The sequence below is a fragment of the Mustelus asterias genome, chromosome 6 (genome assembly GCF_964213995.1).
Source record: "Mustelus asterias chromosome 6, sMusAst1.hap1.1, whole genome shotgun sequence".
In the NCBI taxonomy this organism is placed as follows: domain Eukaryota; kingdom Metazoa; phylum Chordata; class Chondrichthyes; order Carcharhiniformes; family Triakidae; genus Mustelus; species Mustelus asterias.
Window position 1 is genome coordinate 1,441,012 of NC_135806.1, and position 25,681 is coordinate 1,466,692.

At 41.5% G+C, this 25,681-nt stretch overlaps 1 protein-coding gene across 1 annotated transcript in view; it reads right to left on the reverse strand.

Moving 5' to 3' along the window:
* The window catches only part of cntln (centlein, centrosomal protein), a 420,736-nt gene that overhangs the window by 262,980 nt on the left and 132,075 nt on the right, over nucleotides 1-25,681 (reverse strand). The window contains exon 10 of the mRNA XM_078215313.1: nucleotides 19,360-19,533. Within this exon, the coding sequence (XP_078071439.1) occupies nucleotides 19,360-19,533 (174 nt within the window). The remainder of the gene's footprint in view (nucleotides 1-19,359; nucleotides 19,534-25,681) is intronic.

Sequence of the window (25,681 nt, forward strand, 5' to 3'; positions counted from 1 at the left end):
AATGCTACAAATACCTGGCTTCAGGCTGTAATACACATCAAAGGAAACTGAATTTGATTCGAAATTATCGTCACTTAAGTGATAGCCTCCATTTGTCGGAAGTGTAGAAGGCAATAAATGGACCCAGTACTGATTAAGTGAAGATGTTTCATGCCAAAGCATCCAATCTAAGCACAGGGGCCATTTATCGCTTAAACAATCTTGAGAAATATAGGTAGCTGCTGTACTACATTTTAATTAGAACAGTAGGATAAATTAAAAATTTTAACGTGTATCATTTGTTTTCTAGTGGCATGTATTTATGATAAAATATTACCGTGTGGTCTCTTTTCTAAATGTAAAATCGGGTTCAATGACCAACAATAAACCTAACTAAACATCAAGATGAGAAGGTGACTGATAATGCTGTAGTTCTATCATTTCAGACTCTTTTGGAAGACTTGGCTCACATCAACTGGCTGTACAGCTGCACCAATGTATCAAACAGTAAAATTGGTCTTTTTAACAAACATTGAAACACAAAAGGGAGAATGTCGACAGCATGTTCTTCACAATTGCTGTCATTGGCTGACAATAGAATAAACAAAGGCAGCAACAGTTGACAAGAGGTGTCACTTAACCATCAAAGGTCAGCCTCACATTAAAGGACCAAACACAATGAGATCCTGCCATTACAGATCTGACGCACAATTATATTTCTGTTTCCTAACCACTACTGTTAATTTTCAGTATTTCACTGTGCTTAGTTCCACTGCTAATAATTATTTTTTACTTACAATAAAACATCTCATAATGGCTTCGTTTTAATCAATTTTTTTCACCTTAAAGATTCTTCGCATTTCCTGCAGAAGGACAGAAGATATCATCCTCCTGATGACCAATTCTACAGAATCATTTAGAGGTCTGAGAGAAAGTTGTCTTCCTGCTAAATTGGGGATGGTGACTAATGTAAGGAGACATGACTAAGAGGTGACAAAGAGGTATGGTTTGGGAAATTATTAAAACCACCAAATAAAAGGATCCCTGCAATTGCTGACCTATATTGGCTCCCAGACAATCAATGTCTCTATTTTAAAATTCCCATTGTTTTGGTCTCACCCCTCCCTATCTCTGTAATCTTCACCAGCTCCACAACCAACTTTTACAGATCCACCATAGAAAGCATTCTTTTTGGTTGTATCACAGCTTGGTGTGGCTCCTGCTCTGCCAAGACCGCAAAGAACTACAAAAGGTCGTGAATGCAGCCCAATCCATCACGCAAACCGGCCTCCCATCCATTGACTCGATCTACACTTCCCGCTGCCTCGGCAAAGCAGCCAGCATAATTAAGGACCCCACGCACCTCGGACATTCTCTCTTCCACCTTCTTCTGTTGGGAGAAAGATACAGAAGTCTGAGTTCATGTACCAACCGACTCAAGAATAGCTTCTTCCCTGCTGCTGTCAGACTTTTGAATGGACCTACCTTGCATTAAGTTGATCTTTCTCTACACCCTAGCTATGACTGTAACACTACATTCAGCACTCTCTCCTTTCCTTCTCTATGAACGGTATGCTTTGTTTGTATAGCGCACAAGAAACAATACTTTTCACTGTATACTAATACATGTGACAATAATAAATTAAATCAAATCAAATCAGAATCTTGCATCTTAACTATTCCCTTTCCTTTGTCCTCAACCAAATGCATTACTTCACAATTCAGTAAAATAATGGGAATCAAATTTGCATGAAGGAAATTTTCTAAATGTGACTGATATGACGATGGTCAAATATGATTGTTCCTGACGAATCAGCTGTTCTTCGTCAGAGAGGAAACTTTAACAATTTCAGCTTTGTTTGTATAGCGCGCAAAAAACAATACTTTTCACTGTATGCTAATACATGTGGCAATAATAAATCAGATCAAAAAATCAAAATAAACAGTTCTACAATCTGCTCCAGGTCTGGCCTCCTGAGCATTGGAAGACAACTGCCAATGGCAGTTGTCTTCAGCTGCCTAGGCTCTATGCAGTGGAATGTCCTCCCTAAAGCTCTCTGACCCGTTCTCTTTCTTTAAAACACCTTGTAAAACCTGTCTTTCTGAGCCAACTATCAACTGTCTGGTCCAATATCTTCTGTGGTTCAGTAGCACATTTTGTTTGATAATGCTCTTCTTATATATGTTCATGGGATGTGAGCATCGCTTGCTGGGCCAGCATCTATTGCCCATTGCGAGGGCATTTGAGAGTCAGCCGCAATGTTGTCGACCAGACCAGGCAAGTCTGACAGATTTCCTACCCTAAAGGACATTAATGAACCAGATGGGATTTTACAACAATCATGGTCACAGTCATCATTAGACTTTTAATTCCAGATTTTTACTGAATTCAAATTTTACCATCTGCCATGGTGGGATTCAAACCTGGGTCACCAGAGCATTACCGTGAGTCCTCTGGATTGTTAGAACCCAACTGGTGACTTTGTATTGGTTGTAATATGGCCAATGGTAACAAACTGTAAGGGTCAGCTGACCCAGTAAACCATGGAACCAAGTACATTAGGATGTAATAGTCAACTGACCAGCTGACTCACTATGAATAAGAACCTGTTTGTAATTGTGGAGAGCTTGGAGCGGCCCAGGGCGTGGCCTCAAGTTTGGAGTAATGATGTTTCTTTATTAAACCCTTTCTTTGATTTAGAAGTTGGAGTAAGTTTTGTTCTATTTTTACTGTCTGCAATTGAAGAGTTACTTCTGATGAAACATGGATTAGTTGGCCAGTGACAATACCACTCCACCACCACCACCCCAAGCATTGTGGAAAGTTTTACAACATTAAAGGTGCTATGTAAATGCAAGGTTTTTTGTGATGATTGCATACAAGTTAAGGCACTGAAATAGGCCATTAAGCCCATTTGATCGACGCTGCTGTTTATGCTCAACATGAGATTCCTCCCATCATATATCATCTCACACCATCAGCATATCCTTCTATTCCTTTTTCCCCTCATACACTTATCTAACTTCCTGCTCAGTGCATCTATTCCATGCATCTCAGCCACACCAAGTGGTAGAGTGTTCCACATTCTCACCTCTCTGAGTGAAGAAATTTCTCCTGAATTTCATGTTGAATTTATTTGTGACTATCTTGTACTAATAGTCCTTGTTTTTGACTGCTTGCTCCCCTCCCCCCACCCCCATCTTCTTAAATCCTTTAGGGCCTTTTCCAGCACCTTCACATTCTTTTTGTAGTAAGACCACCAGAATTGTGCGCAGTAGTCTATGTATGCCCTGACATCGGGATTCTTAACCAGGGATCTGAACCCCACATGGGTCTACATGCAGATTTCAAAATTTTCTTGTCACTCCCTGTCTGTGCCGTTTAAATGTTTAAATAAAGACAATTTAATGCTAATTGCCAAGGATTTCAGTATTCAGGCACCCTTCTGCCCCTAATCACCAGCGACACCAGAATCACAGAATTGTTACTGCACAGAAGAAGGCCATTCAGCCCATCATGTCTGCATTGGCTCTCCCGATGAACAATTTACTTTAGTGCCATTTCTGCGTGTTCCCTCTGTAACCTTCCAAGGTATTGCTTTTCAGATAACTGTCCAGTTTCTTTTTGAATTCTTTGATTGAACTTGCCTCCACCACACTCTCAGGGCTGTGCATTCCAGACCTGAACCTCCTGGCCCCATACCAGATGTGAGGAACCAAAAACTACCACTTTTTCCCAGAGACTCGTGGCCATCGGTCCAGCATCGTGTTGTTAGGGAGATGGCATCTAGCTTCAGAAGGCATATTCACTCAGGTTATTAATAACAAACAAATGTAGAGACCAACAGCAGGGTCAGCTGTCGATTCCATCAGCCTCCTCAGCACTCTATCAGCTTAAGCGGTAATGTACCAACCTCAGCAACAGTCTCTGAGCTTAAGCATAACCAAGCTTGAATGAAAATTGAACATGTCATTTGTATGCACATGTTGAAGATATCTTGATTTCTTGACAGAAATCTTATTCAGCAAATACAAGTTTCAAATTATGTAATAAAGATATATTTGCTTAATTGCGCAATTAATTTTACACAGCAGAAATACCTGTGCTGTGTTCCAGAGAGCCCCTAAAATTTCGACATCACCAGGGATTCAAAAGCAAAAAGGTTAAAATCCCCAACTCTAACAAAGCTTCCACACAAGTTTAGTATTTCTTTTCATTTTCCCAATTCTTAAGTCAATGATTTTCAGCTCCTTTTTGTGGCAGCAGAGGTGACCTGCCATTGGCCCCCAGTGGGTTCTTCCAGTCCTGCCACTGTCAACGGGGTTTCCCATTGTTCACACCCTCAACTGCCGGGGAACCTGCGGCCAGGGAGTGGGGGGAGGGGGGTCATCGTCAGCAGGACCAATAGATCCTGCCGGCATGAACGGCTGAAAAATCTCACCCAATAAATCTCTCTCCCAAAATTAATTAGCAGTTTCCTTCATGGGAGTATATGTGAAAAGAGGTAGTTCACAGATTTGACAACATTTTAGTCATCATAGCTTTAATTGCTCTTCAAGCATTTGGATCTTTTTACAAGATTCACATGAATGTGGACGTTTGGAACACACTGCCATCGTCGGTTAAATAAAAACATTCCTGTATTTCAGGTCAGCTTTGAATCTGAAATGTAGATATTTTTATTCATTCATGGGATGTGGGCATCACTGGAAAGACCAGAATTTATTGCCCAACCCTAACTCCCTTGAGAAGGTGGTGGTGAACTGCTTTCTTGCTACAATCCATATGGTGTAGCTACACCCACTGTGCTTAGTTTATTTATTTATCAGTGTCACAAGTAGGCTTATATTAACACTGCAATGAAATTCCTGTGAAAATCCCCTGGTCACCACACTCCAGCGCCTGATCAGGGATCAGTGTTGGGACCTTTGCTGTTTGTAATATATATATATAAATGATTTGGAGGAAAATGTAACTGGATTGGTTAGTAAGTTTGCAAACGACACAAAGGTTGGTGGATTTGTGGATAGCGATGAGGACCACCAGAGGATATAGCAGGATATAGATCAGTTGGAGACTTGGGCAGAGAGATGGCAGATGGATTTTAATCCGGACAAATGTGAGGTAATGCATTTTGGAAGGTCAAATACAAATAGATATACAGTAAATGGCAGAACCCTTAGGAGTATTGATAGGCAAAGGGATCTGGGTGTAGAGGTACACAGGTCACTGAAAGTGGCAATGCAGGTGGAGAAGGTAGTCAAGAAGGCATATGGCATCCTTGCCTTCATCGGCCGGGGTATTGAGTTTAAAAATTGGCAAGTCATGGTGCAGCTTTATAGAACCTTAGTTAGGCCGCACTTGGAATATAGTGTTCAATTCTGGTCGCCACACTACCAGAAGGATGTGGAGGCTTCGGAGGGGGTACAGAAAATATTTACCAGGATGTTGCCTGGTATGGAGGGCATTAGCTATGAGGAGAGGTTGGAGAAACTTGGTTTGTTCTCACTGGAGCAACGGAGGTTGAAGGGAGACCTGATAGAAGTCTACAAGATTATGAGAGGCATGGACAGAGTGGATAGTCAGAAGCTTTTTCCCAGGTTGGAAGAGTCAATTACTAGCGGGCATAGGTTTAAGGTGCGAGGGGCAAGGTTTAAAGGAGATGTGCGAGGCAGATGTTTTACACAGAGTAGTGGGTGCCTGGAACTCGTTGCCGGGGGAGGTAGTGGAAGCGGATACGGTAGTGACTTTTAAGGGGCGTCTTGACAAGGACATGAATAGGATGGGAATAGAGGGATATGGTCCCCGGAAGGGTAGGAGGTTTTAGTTAAGTCGGGCAGCATGGTCGGTGCAGGCCTGGAGAGCCGAAGGGCTTGTTCCCATGCTGTAATTTTCTTTGTTCTTTGTTCGGGTACACTGAGGGAGAATTTAATATGGCCAATGCACCTAACCAGCACGTCTTTCAGACTGTGGGAGAAAGCCAGAACACCCGGAGGAAACCCACGCAGACATGGGGAGAATATGCAGACTCCGCAAAGACAGTGACCCAAGCCAGGAATTGAACCCGGGTCCCTGGCGCTGTGAGGCAGCAGTGCTAACCCTGTGCCACCGTGCCACCCCGTCTTCCAGGATTTTGGTCCAGCGACAGTGAAGGAACGGTGATATATTTCCAAGTCAGGATGGTGAGTGGTTTCAAGGGAAACTTGCAGGTGGCAGTATTCCCAAGTTTCTGCTGTCCTTGTCTTTCTGGGCGGTGGATGTTATGGGTGGAAGGTGCTGTCTAAGGAGCCTCGGTGAGTTGCTGCAGTGTATTCTTGGCATAAAGTCAAATTTCAGTTGTAAAATGCTATGAAGGTAGAAATGAAAATGTATGCAGAAATAAATCTCTGTGGTTTCCTTGATGAATTAGCGATACAATACCGAGCTTTAAAACAGATACGCCTCAGGTTCAGTACATGCTGTGTTACAGTAAAGGGAGGAAAAACTGGCCTCAGCATTTTCTTTGGTAAGAAAGCTGAAACACCAACACTGGCAGGATTTGTGCTCCTATCCAGTAATTCCCGCCTGTTTGTGTGGGCATTGGACAAGGGCAGGATCAAGCTGGGTTCTGTTGCCCCGATGGTCAGTTTACCAGCCAATACACAACATCGAGCATCGGCCTTTCAATTTTAGCCTCATCATCATCGCATTAAACAAAAAAAAATCGGCCCCAAAGACATGCACAACACAATACGTCTAAGAGAAGTATATTCTATGGCTGACATGAGGTCCACCTATTCAGTCCTATCAGGATTCCTGTGACAAGGAACTAAGTCTGTATGAAGAAGGAAGAATGAAAACTCAAGTGCAGTGGGAAACAATTCGAACAATAGAAAATTTATGACGCAGAGAAAGGCCATTCAGGCTGTCGTGGCTGCACCAGCCGAAAATAAAATACTAGTCTCCCATTCCAATCCCACCTTCCAGCAGCCAATCCACAGCCTTGTAGGTTACAGTACTTCAGGTATAGATCCAGGTTCCTTTTACATTAGTTGTTGAGGGCTTCTGCCTCCACTACCTAAGTAGGCACCCCCACCCTCTGGGTGGAGAGGATGCGGCACGGTGGCACAGTGATTAGCACTGCTGCTTCACAGCGCCAGGGACTCGGGCTCGATTCCAGACTTGGGGGATCGTCTGTGCGGAGTTAGCACATTCTCCCCGTTTCTGCGTGGGTTTCCTCCGGGTGCTCTGGTTTCCCCACAGTTCAAAGATGCGCAGGCTAGGCAGATTGGCCATGGTAAATTGCCCCTTAGTAGCCAAAGATGTGTCAGTTAGGTGGATTAGCCATGGTAAATGCATGGAGTTACGGGGATAAGGTCCGAGTAAGACACTCTGTCGGAGAGCTGATGCAGACTCGATGGGCTGAATGGCCTCCTTCTGCACTGTAGGGATTCTATGATTCTAATATTCCCTACAATCCTTCCACTGATCTCCTTAAATCTGCACCCCCTGGAAATTGATCATTCTGCTAGGGGAAACTATGTATTCCCATCTACTCTATCTAGACCTCTCAACCTTGTGCACCTCAATTATGTCACCTCCACAGTCTCCTCTATTCTATGGAAAACAAACCCAGTTTATTCAACTTTTCCTTCTGGATGCAGTTTTCCAGTCCTGGCAACATTCTTGTAAATCTCCTCTGTACTCACTTCAGAATAATTATGTCCTTCCTGTAATGTGACGACCAGAACTGTGTACAAAGTTTCAGCTGTAGCCTAACCAGCGTTTTATAGCATTACATCCGTGCTTTATATTCTATATCTGGTTCAATGAAGGAAAGCATTCCAGATGCTTTCTTTACTACCTGATCCACTTGTCCTGCCACCTTTACGGACCTGTGGACATGCTCTCCAATGTCTCTCAACTCCTCTACCCCCTTCTAATATCCTTGCATTTATTGAGCATTCCCTTGCTTTGTTTGCCCTCCTCAAATGCATTACCTCAAAATTCTCTGGATTGAATTCTATTTGCCACTTTTACGCCCACCACTGACACAGTTCTGGAATCGTTAGTTACCCTCTTCACAATTAACGACACACAGACAACTTTTGCGCCATATGAAAATTTCCTAATCATGCCTCCCACATTTAATTTCAATCATTAATCGATGCAACAAACAGCAAGGGCCCAATGCTGAGCAAACACATCCATCGGCCATTATCTTTGTTTCCTGTCGCTGATCAAGTTTGGATTCAACTTGCCACATTCTGTATCCTATGGGCTTTTACTTTTCTGACCAGTCTGGTATGTGGGACCTTGCCAAATGTCTTACTAAAAATCCATGTAGACAACATTACTGCTCTAGTCTCATCAATTCTCCTTGTTACTTGCTCAAAGAAAATCAATTAAATTAGTAAGACACGATCTTCCCCTAAAAAAACCATGTTGACTCCCCTGATTAATCTGTTCCTAAGTGACAGTTTTACCTGTGATATTTTCTCACCACCGAAATCAGACTGATTGGCTGATACTTATTTGGCCTATCCCTTGCACCCTTTTTAAATAATAGAACAACTTTCACAGACCTTCAAACCTCAGAGACCTCACCTGTATCTAGTCAGGATTGGAAAATGATCAGAGTATCTGCTATTTACTCCCTGGCTTCCTTTAACAACCTAGGATACAATCCATTTGGCCCTGGTGACTTATCCACCTTCAAGGATGCCATCTCCTCCAGTGCTTCTTCTTTCATTGTGCTTATTGTATCTAAAATTTCACACTTCTCTTTAACTAGAATGTCTGAATCATCCCTCTCCTTAGTGAAGACAGAGACACAGTACTCATTGAAAAGCCTGTCCTCATCTTCTGAATCCGATGCATAGTTTACCTTGTGCACCTCTATAAGGCCCTACACCTTTGCCTGGTTATCCTCCTGCTCTTAACTTCAGGTTTTACTAGATTATACCTGCCAATATTTTTATATCCTACCTTTGCTTTCCAATTTCCTATTTTACTTCACCCCTTTGTTTTCTACACTCATTTTGGTTTTCCACAATATTAAGCTTTTAATGGCTGTCTAAACTTTTTCTGCTTTATCTTGGCCTGTATGCTTCTGGATAACCAAGGGGGTCTCGGTTTGGCAGTATCATCCTTTTCTTTTTGGGGACATGCCTACACTGTGCCCGTAGAATCTCACTGTTGAACGCCACCTGCTGGTCTGTAACTGATTTCCCTTCAAGTACCTGTTGCCAGTCCACTTTTGCCAAGTCACCTCTCAGCTTCGGAAACTTTGACTCCTATTCTATCTTTATTCTAACTATATTATGGTCATTACTTCCAAAATGATTCCCCACTGCTACTTCATCCATTTGCTTGCCTCATTTCTGAAGACTAAATCTAGAACCGTGCTTTCCTTTGTCGTGCTTGTTACACATTGGATAAAAATAAATTCTCTTGAATGCAGTTTAAGAATTTTGTGCCCATTATACCGTCCCTATCCCAGTTCATATTAGGGGAGTTGACTATTATTGCCCAATTATTTTTGCACTCAGACATTTGCCTACTTATTTGCTCTTCTACCTCCGCATTATTTGGGGGGGTCTATAGTACAATCCAAGCAGTGTGGCTGCCCCTTTTATTCCTGAGCTCAACCCATATGGCCTCATGTGATAATTAATTTAGTTTATTATCCCTCCTCGCAGCTATAACTGATTCTTTAACCAATGATGCTACATCCCCACCTTTTTAGCTCCCTCCCTATTCAACATGAAAACCTTATACTCAGGGATGTTGAGCTGCCAGCTTTGCCCCTCTTTAAGCTAGGTTTCTGTAATAGTGATGATACCATGCTGTTATGTGTCTATCTCAACCCTCAACTCATCAGCTTTATTTACTGTGATCCTTGCATTTAAATACCTTTCAACAATGCCACATTCCTGTGCTGTAAACCTTTTAACCTTTGCTTCTTGTGTCTTTCAGACACTCGCTAACTTTTGTCTCCCGCTCCATGCTCTGAATTTGTTTAATCAAAATCCTCCCTCAGGTTCCCATCTCCCTGACAAACTTGTTTTAACCCTCCCTTACTGCACTAATAAATCTTGCAGGGACATTTGTCCCAATCCTGTTCAGGTGTAGACTGTCCGGCCTGTATAGATCCCACTTTCCCCAAAAACATCCCAATGCCCCAGAAATCTGAAACCATCCTTCCTGCACCATGTCTCCAGCCACGCATTCATCTGATGCATTCCCCTGTTTCTATACTCACTAGCATGTAGCCTTGGGAATAATCCAAAGATGACTACCCTTGACGCCCTTCTTGCTGATTTATTTCCCAACTTCCTAAACTCAGCCTGTAAGGCTTCATCCTTCTTTCTACCTATATCACTGGGGTACCAATCTGAATCACAATCTGTGGCTGTGCACACTCACTCTCCAGAATGCTCTGAAGCCATTTGGTGATAGCCATGATCCTTGCAGGCATCATGCCAGCCTGAAATCACATCTGCAACCACAGAAGTGCCTGTCTGTTCCCCTAAACATAGAATCCCCTAGAATCCACTATTGCTATTCTGTCTTTTCTCTTACCTCCCTGCACAGTCATGGTCATGACATTCGCTCCTCTCCCCAGAGAAACCCACTTCCCCTGTGGTACTCAGAACTGAGTAGCTCTCAGGAAGCGGGATGCCCTCAGGGGACTGCAACAATACCTGCCTTCTCCTTCTTGTCTGTCTAGCAGCCAACCAGTCCTTCTCGCCTGCTCATTCTTAAGTTGCGGAGTGACCACTTTCTGAAACATATTACCCATGTAGCTCTCATCCTCGCAAATACACCTCAGTGAACCAGCTGCTCCACGAGTTGCAACATATAGCACTCAGTTTTGTGCAATTGGTGGCACTTTCTGCACATGTAGCTTCCAGGACTTGGTAGTGTTCTGGAAACACCATATGATACAGGGTGTGTAATCAACAGGTGTAAACAGCTCTGCCACACCTCAAATTATTTATTTACTGAAAACTGATGTTAAGTAAACACAATAAAATGTTAAACCACTCTGACTCTGTCCTCGCTCCGGTTTTTAGCAAAGCCCCAACTCTTCCTGGAACTCACCCTGGTTTTGAGTAAATCCCAACAATCCCTGACATTCTTGCTTCTGGTTTCTTCATTAACTTTATCAAACTTCCAGGTTATCTGTGATACAATCAATGTTTTTTTCTAACAAATATCTCATCAAACCAAAATGATTTCTCTATTTTGTTTTAAATGTGCAATTTAAGAAAAAATATTAGTTGCATAATACATCAATAGTTTTTAAACAAACATTGAGACAAGCACCATTAATCTGGGGCGCAGCAGATATGTGTGCACACATAAGGATTTAACCATTTTTGTTATTAATTCATGGGATGTGGACATCGCTGGCTGGCAAGCATTTTTTGCCCATTCCTAACTAAATCCCCTTGAGAAGGTGGTGGTGAACTTCCTTCTTGAACCACTGCAGTCCAGGTAGTGTGGGTACACCCACAGCGTTGTTAGGGAGGGAGTTCCTGGATTTTGACCCAGTGATAGAGAAGGAACGATGATATATTTCCAGGTTAGGATGGTGAGTGACTTGGAAAGGAACCTCCAGGTGGTATTCCCGTCTATCTGCTGCTTTTATACTTCCAGATGTTAGTGGACATGGCTTTGGAAGTGCTGCTTCAGGAACCTTGAGTTCCTGCAGTGCAACTTATAGATAGTACACTCAGCTGTTACAGTGCATTGGTGATGGAAGGAGTGAATGTTTGTGGATGGGGTGCTAATCAAGTGGGCTGCTTTGCCCTGGATGACGTCAAGCTCCCTGACTGTTATTAGAGCTGCACTAATCTAGACACATATTCCATCACACTCCTGACTTGTAGATGGTGGACAGATCCTCAGGAGTCAAGAGGTAAGTTCTCGCCTCAGGGTTTCCAGCCTGTGACCTACTCTTGTCACCACAGGTACTTACATGGCTAGTCCAGTTCAAATGATATGCAAAGAATCATAGAATCCCTACGATGCAGGAGGCCATTCCACCCATCGAGCCTGCACCGACATCAATCCCACCCAGGCCCTATCCCCGTAACCCCACATTTTTAGCCCACCAATCCCCCTGACACTAAGGGGCAATTTAGCGTGGCCAATCAACCTAACCTGCACGTCTTTGGACTGTGGGAGGATACCGGAGCACCCAGAGGAAACCCATGCAGACACGGAGAGAATGTGCAAACGCCACACAGACAGTCACCCAAGGCCGGAATTGAACACGGATCCCTTGTCTCTGAGGCAGCAATGCTAACCACCAAAGGAATGGTCATTATAAACCGTGACCCAGATTTTGCTGCAGCACGGAAATGGCACTCGCCATTAGATTCACCCTTGTACAATTAGGTGTTTAAACTTTTATGTGGCCCAAGTCCCAAAATGTGTGATAGATAATGTCATTATGATGGAAACAGAACAGCTGGGAGTGAACACAGCAAGTGACAGGATATGTCAGTAACAAATCAAAATGATTTGGAAGGGCTTAGTTATGAAGAGAGATTGGGTAAACTGGGGCTGTTCTCACTGGAAAGACGGAGGATGAGGGGTGACCTAATAGAGGTGTATAAAATTATGAAAGGCATAGATAGGGTGAACGGTGGGAAGCTTTTTCCCAGGTCAGTGGTGACGTTCACGAGGGGTCATAGGTTCAAGGTGAAGGGAGGGGAGGTTTAACATGGATATCAGAAGGACGTATTTTACACAGAGGGTGGTGGGGGCCTGGAATGCGCTGCCAGGCAAGGTGGTGGAGGCAGACACACTGGGAACGTTTAAGACTTATCTAGATAGCCACATGAACGGAGTGGGAATGGAGGGATACAAAAGAATGGTCTAGTTGGGACCAGGGAGCGGCGCGGGCTTGGAGGGCCGAAGGGCCTGTTCCTGTGCTACATTGTTCTTTGTACTGTAAGATAAACAGTACAAGGATTGAGAAGGAAATGCAATTTAGAGAGGATGAATTCAATATCAAATATAGAAAGTGAAATAAAAAGAAGGAAATTTAAAGTAAATAAAGGAGAAAAAATACAGAAAGAAAAAGTTAAAATATAACATTTAAATGTTAATTTAATATCATGCATTTTTTAAAACTCCAAAAATTTAAACTTGAAGGAATTGTACTCCGGGTAATGCTCTGGGGACTCGGGTTCAAATCCCACCACAGTAGATGTTGAAATTTGAATTCAATAAAATAAATCTGGAACTAAAAGTCTAACAAGTTGATTGTCATAAAGACCCACCTGGTTCACTACTGTCTGCTGTCCTTACCTGGTCTGGCCTAAGTGTGACTCCAGATACACAGCAATATGGTTGAATCTTAAATACCACTTAGTTCAAGGGCCAGTGAACAAAATAAAAAAAGATTGGCACATATTTATAACATTGTTAAACATGGTAAAACATGGCATTTAGATCGGAATAAACAAGACTGAGTGATGTGCCAAATTTTGTTCACATCTACTGAGGAAATACAGTGAATCTGCTCCATTCAATGTTTATAATGGTGAGCCAGACAGTGAGATATCATTCTCACAGAGCAGTGCATCGCAGATAGAAACCTTTCAATTTGTGTTTAATTACAAATCTGAAATTGCTGTATTTGTTGCACATAAATGAAGTTGAACACCATTAGCCACATTATTATTTCTGGAGGAAAATCTATTCCTTTGCGTTTGCATACACAAATGGCATTGTCAGTGTTACAACTGTGATGGGGGGGAGTGCACAGTTTATCACGGCCCACTACTCCGCAAATCAAACCATTCGTTTAAAAATTTAATTCACTCACTAAAATAACCAATTATTTTGCACAATCACAGAATTGTTACACTGCAAAAGGAGGCCATTCGGCCCATTGTGTCTACACCGGCTCCCGAAATGAGCATTATGACTTAGTGCCTTTTCCCTGTTCGCCTTCACATTAAACAATCACCTCATGCCCTCTTGAATGCCTTGATTGAAAGTGCTTCAACCACACTTCCAGGCAGTGCATTCCAAACCACTCACTGTGTGAAAAAGTTTTTTCTCACATCACATTTGCTTCTTTTGCAAATCACTTTGAATTTGTGCCCTCTCGTTCTCGATTCTGTTATGAGCAGGAACAGTTTCTCCTTATCTACTCTGTCCAGCGCCCCTCATGATTTTGAATACCTCTATTAAATCTCCTCTTAGCCTTCATCTCTCCAAGGATGACAGTCCTAACCTTCCTCATCTATCTTCACAACTGAAGTTTTTCATCCCTGGAACCATTCTTGTAAACCTCTTCTGCACTCTCTCCAATGCATTCACACACTTCCTGTAGTGTGGCACCCAGAACTGTACACAATTTTCCAGTTGAGATCTAACTACTGTCTTGTACAAGTTTAGCATTATCTCCTTGCTCTGGTACTCTATGCCCCAATTTACAAAGCCCAGAATACTATACGCTTTATCAACTGCTCTCTCCATCTGTCCTGCCACGCACACCACATCACTGGTATCACTCTCATTGACCCTTTCTATTACCTCTTCAAAAGACTCCATGAAACAAAATTTTCCTTCAAGGAGTCCATGCTGCCTCTTCCGAATCAACTCATTTTTCCTTGTGAATTCCTTGTCAATTCTATCCCGAATAATTGTTTCCAGAAGCTTCCCTAGCACTGGAGTTAAACTGACTGGTCTGAGATTGCTGAGCTTATCCTTACAAGCCTTTTTACAAGCGTAACATTTGCAATTCTCCAGTCCTCCTCCCCTGAGTCCAGGGACGATTATAGCCAACACTCCTGCAATTTCTTTCTCACTTCCTTGGATGCATCTTATCCAGTCCCGGTGCCTTGTCAACTTTCAGTACTGACCGTCTATTCAATACCTCCTCCTCATCAATTTAGATCCCTTCTGGTGACAGAGCTTCCTCCTCTGTCACCATGACTTGGTAGCGTCTGCTTCCTTGGTAAAGACAGATGCAAAGTAAACCTCCCCATGCCCCTGCCCCCATGTGTAAATCCCTCTAATTGGTTCCTAATCGGCCCTACACCTCCTCTTACCACCGCTTTGCTATTTATGCGCCTATTCTTTTGGGATTCCTCTTTATGTTGGATGCCATATTTTCTCATAATCCCTCTTCACTTTGCTTATTTGCTTCTTTACCTCCCCTTTGAGCCGTCTGCATTCAGCCTGGTTTTCAATTGTATTTTTTACCTGACACCCGTCATTTTTTCTTCTTTGACTTAATTTCTATCTTATTTTTCATCCAAGGAGCTTTGCGTTTCTTTGCCCTACCTTTCCCCTTCAAAGAGAATGCACCTTAATTATGCCTGAACCATTTCTTTTTTGAAGTTAGCCATTGTTCAACTACGGTTTTTTTACACCAACCTTTGGTTCCAGTTGATCTAGCCTAGCTCCTTTCTTGTCCCATTGAAGTCAGCTCTTCCCAAGTTCATTACTCTTACTCTGAATTTAACATTGTCCTTTGCTATCATTATCCTAAAACTTGTGATACAATAACTGTCTCCTAAATGTTCCCCCACCACATTTCCAAGAACCAGGTCCAGCAGTGCATCCTTTCTTGTTGGACTGGACACATTCTGCTGTAGAAAATTCTCCTGAACCAAATTTAGGAACACTTACATCCCTCTGCCCTCTACACTATCTCTATCCCAGTCTATATTCAGGTAATAAGTCCCCCGTTATAACTACTCTGTAATATTTGCATCTTTCTGAAGTTTCCCTGCAGATTTGGGCGGCATGGTGGCACAGCGATTAGCACTGCTGCCTCATGGCGCCAGGGACCCAGGTTCAATTCCGGGCTTGGATCACTGTCTGTGTCGAGTTTACACGTTCTCCCCGTCTCTGCATGGGTTTCCTCCGGGTGCTCCCGTTTCCTCCCAGACTCCAAAGATGTGCGGGTTAGGTTGATTGGCCATGCTAAATTGACCCTAGTGTCAGGGGGATTAGCAAGGTGAATATGTGGCGTACGGGGATAGGACCTGGGTGGGATTGTGGTTGGTACAGACATGATGGGCCAAATGGCCTCCTTCTGTACTGTAGGGATTCTATGATTTGCACCTCTACATCCTTCCCACTAGTTATAGATCACACTGAGCAATCCTTTACATCCTTCCCACTAGTTTGTGGTCTATAGATCACACTGAGCAATGTGACTGCACGCTTATTGTTCCTTGGCTTTGGGACATCCTCTTTCTCCAGCACTGCAATGCTCTTCTAGACCAATACCATCAACCATCCTCCACTCCTTCCTTTCCCTATCTTTTCTGAACACCTCATACCCAGGAATATTGAGCAACCAGTTCTGGCCCTCCTTGACCCAGTTAGCGCCACATCATAATTCCACATGGAACTCTGGGTCTGTAACTCACCAATCTTATTTATTATACTTTGTGCATTCACATATATGCAATACAACCCCGATTTGGACTTCATTATACTCCCTCACACTGACTCCGCCTGCCCATTCATTACTCTTTGAGCTACCCCTCAGGCTCCCACCCCATGACTGGAAAACTTTGCTGTTGTTAGACCCAGAATAACAGAGACTTGAACCAGGCTTCAAGGAAGACACTCTACATAAAGACTAATACCACAGAATGTTGTTATAACGAGTAACAGGCACCGGCTACTCTCACTCTCCTGCACACACACATGCACTCGATAAACAGATAGGGTGTCTACAGAAATGTGTTGTGGAGGGCAAGCATCATACAAAAGAGGATAAAGTTTGCAGGGTTTTGATGCTGTTGATCTGAAACTCCCTCATGTGAAGTCGCTGGCCCCAGCAAATGTCTGGAGGTTCTCAACATTGGAGCTTCAACAAGAGGGAGAATGTGGTGCTGGAGCGACACTTCTCTCAGCTTCACTGGGGCAGTAGGTGAAAATAAATAGCGGAATTTACTCCAGTTTTTACACAAATTCGACACTTCGAATTTTTTTGGCAGAATCCCACCCATAATCTACTGGTTGAGCAATTGTTGTTACATCAAAAAAGTCAAAAGTGGGGAAAACATTTTTCTAAAACTCCTGCATAGATAGACATTTATAAAAGGAAAAATTAAAACCTTCTAATGAAAGAAAGTACCCAAAGCTGTTTTTAGACTCCTGGAAATTTTTCTTAAGTGCAGTTTTCAAGTGATTGGTGCTACAATAAAACATTTCTATTTCTAACGATGATTATCTGCTGCTAATGGTAAAGTAGTAATAAAATAGGCAAAGAAATAATAACAAAGGGGAAGCCTTTGCACAAATATCCTCGGAAATGATAAAATCATCCCACATCTATCAAATATTCCAAAATAAAGCAAATAAAATGTCAAACCTTAACATTTCCTGAAGAGAGCTATTGCAAAACATATTTTATGTCTTCAAATTTGTACTTCCCTTTAAGCTTTTTGTGGTCTTGCAAATTCTCCATACACTTGTATATCTTTCACCCCTTCTAAATTCAAGTGCGGAAATGTTGGTTAAATGTATTTTTTAAATTATAAAGCCCATGTAACCACTTGTTCTCATGTATCCTGGCAGCGTAATCAACGTTATTACTGAGTTTACAGCTTCTGAGGCTGCATCAACTTCCTCTGGAAGGGTTTTTCAGCTTGTATTAGTTTTCTCACTTGCTATGTAATTCAGCTTCCAGCAGGATCAAGGTTTGGTTAATTGCAACATAACACTGAATTACAGAACAACTCCAATATTTTATTTCTCGTTATATCAAAGCAAACTGTTTCATGTTTGTATTCCCAAGCAGAATACGTTTCATACAGGGTACATGGCAATAGGATTTCTACACTGAAACATTTGTGTTAGCCCAGTCTCAGTAGCAGCGCTCCTGCCTCAGAACTGGAAAGGTTGTGGATTCACAATCCAGAGGCCTGAGCACAAAGTCTATGCTGACACTCCAGTCTGAGATGCAATCTCTTTCAGGTGAGACATTAAATTGAGGTCCCACCTGCCTTCTCAGATAGATGTAAATGATCCATGGTACTATCTAGGAAGAGTAGTGTTCTGGACGATATTTATCCCTTGAGTAACATCAATAAAAAATAGATAGGCTGAGTCATTGTCACATTTTTGCTTTTGGGAACTTGCTGTGCATTAATTGGCGACTGTATTTCTTACATTACAACGGTGACAAAATTTCGAAAATACCTGATTGGATACAAAGCACTTTGGGGACATGCTGAGGTCTTCTAAGGCACTATATAAATGTAAGTCTTATATTGGACTTATAATGAGGATTCACCAACCCTGTTTGCACGTATGCAGAGCTGTGCACCAGTTTAGCTGGATTTCGTTTTTAGTTGGATTATGGACGGCAAAGTGGCACAGCGGTTAGCACCACTGCCTCACAGGGACCCGGTTCAATTCCAGCCTTGGATGACTGTTTGTGTTGAGTTTGCATGTTCTCCCCATGTCTGCTAAATTGCCCCTTAGTGCCCAAAGATGGGGAGGTTAGGTGGATTAGCCGTAGTAAATACATGGAGTTACAGCGATAGGGCAGAGGGGAGGGCCTGGGTGGGATGCACTTTTGGAGAATCGCTGCAGACCTGATGGACCGAATGGCCTCTTTCTGCACTGTAAGGATACTATGATTCTATGATTCTCCCTATATTTATACTGCTTCGATGTGTCTGTGCAAGTAGTCACAAAACTGAATGGATAAATTGAGATGTCATGCAAAATAACAGGACACTGATTTAGTAATGTCATATTCTTTCTTAGCTATTAATAACTGCCAATGTCTTTCCATACTATTATGTACAATATTGCAGAAAGCGTTTATTACAGGAACAGTAGGAACAAATCTTTTCTGTTGCACAAAGTAACCATTGGAACACAGAGGGCAGATCAGTTGAGTAAAATCTGCTAATTATTCCCAGAAACCAAGTCTGTCCCCCAATGAATAATATAATAGATAATGTCAAACTATAATTAGTCTCAGGCCTTCTACAGTAGATAAAATAGCTGCTTTTTCATGGCATAAAGTTCATGAATATTGCTGCAATATACAAGCCTCACAAAATATGTCAAATGATCTAATCTGTGTGAAAAAGTTGAACCTCTGCAATCTTCCCTAAACTGACATTTTTTTTATTCATTCGTGGGACATGGGCATCACTGGCTGGCCAGCATTTATTGCCCATCCCCCATAATTTAAACAAGACTTATTGGTTTTTGTGACTAGCAATGGGAAACACACCCACAGCACATTAAAGCAATGAAAAAGTCTGCAGCGGTAAAATTCACACACTGCTCAGCAGCAAATAATAATTTTCCGAATTCGAGATCTATAAATTGTACTTCGGAATACCCTGGCAGTGGACCACTGCAGAATGTAATAATATAAAAGATACCTTCTGCCTTTTTTGTTCTCGAACAGCAAACTTTAGTTCCAGTTGTTTGTCATCAGCAACACGTTCCATTAATTTTCCACTTGTTTCTTTCAGGTTCTCCTTCAATAACTTTATCTCAGCTCTCTGAGTAGTAACTAGGTATTTTAAATCACTGGAGGAATCATGCTGCGTCTGCTGGTTGAACAAAATAAAGGGATTTCACTGACCAGGCCATTCAAATCATTTTGGATATATACCAGGATACAGAAACAGGACATGAGATATTATATAATTTACTGCCAAAATCAGATTATACCAATCAGTTAAAATCAAAATGGGAGGAAGAATGGATCAAAGAAAATCCAAACAAATATTTCACTACGTAGATTGTTTTTTCAAAAAAGCAATTTGTCTTAGCGACAGTTTTTTTTAAAAAGACAGCCCACGACATGATTTAGAATTATTTTTTACTACATTGTTCTCTTGTGGTCTTCCACATACTCCAAACCAATGGATACATTCACAATAAATGCTTCCTGATTCAGAGATACAGAACAGGATAAAACTGAGGCAGATCCATATCCAAAACTGACACTTCAATATCTAAATTGATTCATCTCTTTAATTGGTGAGTCAATTTAGCAGAGGGCAAACCAAAAACTTCTGAAGCATTTATTAAGCATAAAACATTCCAAGCAACTTTTTTAAGAGGAATGTTCATTTTTCTTTGGTTTTCCAATTTTTAAAGGTAGATATGTCTAATTTAGCTCTAATGGGGAGACTGTGGGCGAAGTGGTAATGTCACTGGGCTAGTAATCGAGAGACCCGGGCTAATTAATGCTCTTTTAATGCTCTTGGGACACAGGTTCAAATCCCACCACAGCAACTGATCAAATTTAATTTCAATTAATAAAATCTGGAATTGAAAGCTAGTTTTCATAATGGTGACCATGACAACTGCCACCAATTGCCAGAAAAATCCATCCAGTTCACTAATATCCTTTAGGGAGGGAAATCTACCATCTTTGCCTGATCTGGCGTACATGTGAACTTAACTGCCATTGAAATGGTCTAGCAAGTCACTCAGTTCAAGGGCAATTAGGGATAGACAACAAATTCTGGCCTTACTAGCGATGACCACACCAACAAAGAAAGAAAAGGAAAGAAAACTCGAACGGTAAAGTACATATAAAGAATAAAACCGATGATTAGGAGCAGAGGTACAAGGGGCCATTCTATCTCTCGATCTTGTTCTGCCATTCAATTAGATCATGGTTGATCCGAATCTTAAATCCATCAACCTGCCTGGGTTAGCGAATGTTGTCCCATTGTTTAAGAAGGGGAACAGAGACTTCCCCGGGAATTATAGACCGGTGAGTCTCACTTCTGTTGTCGGCAAGATGTTGGAAAAAATTATAAGGGATAGGATTTATAGTTATTTGGAGAGTAATGAATTGATAGGTGATAGTCAGCATGGTTTTGTGGCAGGTAGGTCGTGCCTTACTAACCTTATTGAGTTTTTTGAGAAAGTGACCAAGGAGGTGGATGGGGGCAAGGCAGTGGACGTGGTATATATGGATTTTAGTAAGGCGTTTGATAAGGTTCACCATGGTAGGCTTCTGCAGAAAATGCAGATGTATGGGATTGGGGGTGATCTAGGAAATTGGATCAGGAATTGGCTAGCGGATAGGAAACAGAGGGTGGTGGTTGATAGTAAATATTCATCATGGAGTGCGGTTACAAGTGGTGTACCTCAGGGATCTGTTTTGGGGCCACTGCTGTTTGTAATATTTATTAATGATCTGGATGAGGGTATAGTTGGGTGGATTAGCAAATTTGCTGATGACACCAAAGTCGGTGGTGTGGTAGACAGTGAGGAAGGGTGTCGTAGTTTGCAGGAAGACTTAGACAGGTTGCAAAGTTGGGCCGAGAGGTGGCGGATGGAGTTTAATGCGGAGAAGTGTGAGGTAATTCACTTTGGTAGGAATAACAGATGTGTTGAGTATAGGGCTAACGGGAGGACTTTGAATAGTGTGGAGGAGCAGAGGGATCTAGGTGTATGTGTGCATAGATCCCTGAAAGTTGGGAATCAAGTAGATAAGGTTGTTAAGAAGGCATATGGTGTCTTGGCGTTTATTGGTAGGGGGATTGAATTTAGGAGTCGTAGCGTTATGTTGCAACTGTACACAACTCTGGTGCGGCCGCACTTGGAGTACTGTGTGCAGTTCTGGTCCCCACATTACAGGAAGGATGTGGAGGCTTTGGAGAGGGTGCAGAGGAGGTTTACCAGGATGTTGCCTGGTATGGAGGGGAGATCCTATGAGGAGAGGCTGAGGGATTTGGGATTGTTTTCGCTGGAAAGGCGGCGGCTAAGAGGGGATCTTATTGAAACATATAAGATGATTAGAGGTTTAGATAGGGTGGATAGTGATAGCCTTTTTCCTCTGATGGAGAAATCCAGCACGAGGGGGCATGGCTTTAAATTGAGGGGGGGTAGTTATAGAACCGATGTCAGGGGTAGGTTCTTTACCCAGAGGGTGGTGAGGGATTGGAATGCCCTGCCAGCATCAGTAGTAAATGCGCCTAGTTTGGGGGCGTTTAAGAGATCCGTAGATAGGTTCATGGACGAAAAGAAATTGGTTTAGGTTGGAGGGTCACAGTTTTTGTTTTTTTTTTTAACTGGTCGGTGCAACATCGTGGGCCGAAGGGCCTGTTCTGCGCTGTAATGTTCTATGTTCTATGTTCTATGTTCTATGCCTTGGTTCCATAGATCTTAACATCATTACCCAAGAAAGGTCGATCAATTATTTTCAGTGTGGAGTAAAATTCTTCACTGTTTTTTGACCATTTCAACTGCCAATCATCAAGGGGTAACACCTCAAATTTGCACGCATGAGAAGTATGTGACTTCCTTTAACACACAATGAGGTTATATGTGTACAAACTAAAACAAAGCTTTGGAGGTCTGATCCTATATCAGTGAAGGCTAGTAGCCGAAGTGACTGTAAAATCTATTGCACATCTCTGATCACAAAAGTTTCAATGCTCGATTTCTTTTCCTTGGCTACAGAGCTGCAAGCTGAGGAATTTCATGCAAATAAAATCCCAGGTCTCTAAATGATGTTTTCACCCTAAACTAGATCACCTTCGCCTCCAATAAATGTTATTAGAGTTACAGGAGAGTCAATTATATGAAGGAATAGCTAGTAGTGTGTAACTATGCCATATGTCAAAATTCTATTTGCAAAATAGCTTTTTTGCCGAGATGTAATCATTAACTTTTCTAATTTTACCCCGTTTATTTTTCTCTACATATGAGCCTCTTATTTCAGCACTGAACTGATTAAATCTGTTTTGATATTAAGCATGATAAACAGTCAGTGTAAGGGTGACAATACCGATTATCAATTAAAATGTTACTTACAACACCAAGGTCTGAATTTATCAGCTCATATATAGTTATGATGATGTTGGGTCCATTTTAATTTGCAGCGGTTTATGTATACCTTGAAGGCACTGACCTCATCTTCAATTGAAACGCCCACAAGTAGTCCCTTATGAAATTAACACAGGGCTGAGACCCAATCCTGATATTTTGAGGGTATAACATATCACTGTTTGCTCTATAAAAAGGCAGTATCCATTTTACTGCTCTATATGGACTTGGTTTCAGAGCTGCAAACAATTAAAGCTTCAGTTTGCTTCCATCCATTGTACAGGTCACAATTTGTCTATCATGGTGCAGGTAATACAGCCAATATGGTCAAAGAAGAGGAACCAAAACCACCCCCTCCCCCCTGGGCTATTCAGAAATTTAGACTGCACCAAGCCAATTCACTTATTTGCTTAGACGGCTATTAAACATGCACAAAAAGATAGACATGCATCTACCCTTACTGTCTCTAGGTAAATTGAATAAAAGGACCCCCAGTGAAGGAATTACCTTTTGTACAGATGCAAAATTCCAATCACTAAAACAAAATCATTGTGTTCTGCATTCTGTGCTGAAATGCGCTTGTCAAAATTCAATATTAAATGTTTAGAGCAATGAAATGGTTTGCTGTGTTTGAATGTAGTATTAACCTTTGCAATGTCAAATCAGAGGAGATCAACCCAAAACAAAAGTCCCACTCTGCCTTGAATCAGCATACCATTTCCAGCACAGGATAGAACACAGCACAAGTTCCGTCGTCACACGGGATATACTCCCTGATAAGTTAGCACACCTCAGTCATATAAAAAAAATGCTAATGTGCACTCTTCAATGTGCTAACTATGCATTCCGTAATGGTCTATAATTATTAAGAACTGACAAGCAAAGCTCAGCCACCTGTGCTTATCTGTAGCCAGGTAATGAAAAAACAACAAAGCTTTCATCGCCCCTCAATTGCTGATTGTATTATCAAAACTGTAGCAGAGGTTGGCATCTGGGTGTGACCTTGTTAACTGCTAGGGTAATTAAGTTTGTCCAATAGGGAAACAGGATGATAAATTATTAGTAAGAAGATTTTGTTCACATTTTATTAAATTGGCCTGTCAAAGGGTCGGCTATATTATCAAGGGTCTCATTTATTGGAGGCCAGCCATATTGCCACATCTGTTACAATTATTTATAATTTCAGCAGTTGAAACCAACTGAGTTAGGCATCCGCCATGTAAAGTAATTTACAAATTATCTGATGAGGGAGTGTTTCAGCTTTTCCTCATTTCTATCCTGCAGAAAGTGGTGCTGTAATTACAGAACACGATTTGGTTCTTTTGGGAACTTATCTTGCACTCGTAGTTGTAGTAAGATGCAGCAAGAACATATGGAGGAGCTGGTGCTTCTACTCCCTGAAGCTCGTGACCCGTCTGCCACGGAGCCCTTGAGCTGAATTTGAATGAGTGTGCGCCATGGTTAATGTTCTACACATGCACCGTTTATGCCACAAAACAAATCTGATCACTGTTAATTATGAAGCAACTATAATCAGGGCTTCACATCTGTGTAATGTGAAGCTCAGTAGGCTATATTCCAATAATGTATGACTACCTTTGGGTCATAAATTGCAAGCCATATTGTCTAGATAGTAGTTACTGAATTTAAAGCAACTCCTTTGACAGAGGCCTATCACAAGGACATCTTCTTTTCTCCTGGCTTTATTATACTGCATTTTTTTTATCAGCTATTGACCAGAACATTTAAAGCATATGGCACGCATTCATTAAAGAACTGTAGCAGAGTGCTCAAGTCTAATGAAACCACTTGAGCCATAAAAAGCAGATTTAGTTAATTCAGATTTTATTCATCTATTTGAAATGCTGGACTGCAACATATTGTCTTGGGTTCTGCTGATGAGCAGCGCAGTGGAACATAGAATCAGTCACTCCCCAGCAAAGATATTTCCTCACAATGTACTGCAGTTAATAAACACTGGAAAAATTCTAAAAGAAATTCTTGCACCAATCTACTGAGAAATCACCAATCACCAATGACAGAAATTTACTAAAAAAAAGCACAGAATGTTCTTGTAAAATTCACTTTCAACAAACAATAATGCTATAATTATCCTAAACAATTATCCTAAACTCCGTTCAGCTAAGAATATAGCTCTTCTATATGCAAAGGAATTATATCAGCAATTGCATCTATATTTAAAACTTCAAATGCCTGATGTCCATGTCAATGGCAGTGAGAGAGAGAGCTCTTCACACCTTATTAAAATCACTTTCCTCTCTCAGCTTTCTATCAATAGTTTGAATTCTTAATACATCCAATCATTTTCATCCTTTAAAGTTGCATAATCGAATACCAATTTAAAATTAAAGTTAAAAAATAAAATTGTTCATTATTATAGCCTTATACGGACAGTAACATGCTACATGTCAAAAAGCTTTTTAAAAGCTACAGAGAACCTTGAAGTACACGGTTTGAGTAAGATTTAATCACAACTCATTATGGATAAACTTTGTACTTTGAGGTCATTAGAATCAGGAAATTAATTGGAAAAGGATGTAACACATTTTAAACAACATCAAGAGAAAAAAAGGAAAGTTATTTCCAGCATTCAGTTAAATCCCATTTTGGAAGAACCTTCACCCTTATGCTAATTTACCCAAGGGCATTCATTGTTATATACTTTTTGGTTTGAAAATTAGTTTTTTAATTTTTAAAAACTACAATTTTTCACACCTCAACCAACAAACTTGAAAATCGAAAAGGTCATACAGCATGAACATCAGGGCAGGAAAATTGTCAGTATCACTATCGTAAAGATAACAATGCTGAAGACTCAATTGTCAATTGAGGATTGATCCTGGGCCTTCCTAATAAGCATGGCTTGGTTACTCTTGGACACCCTGG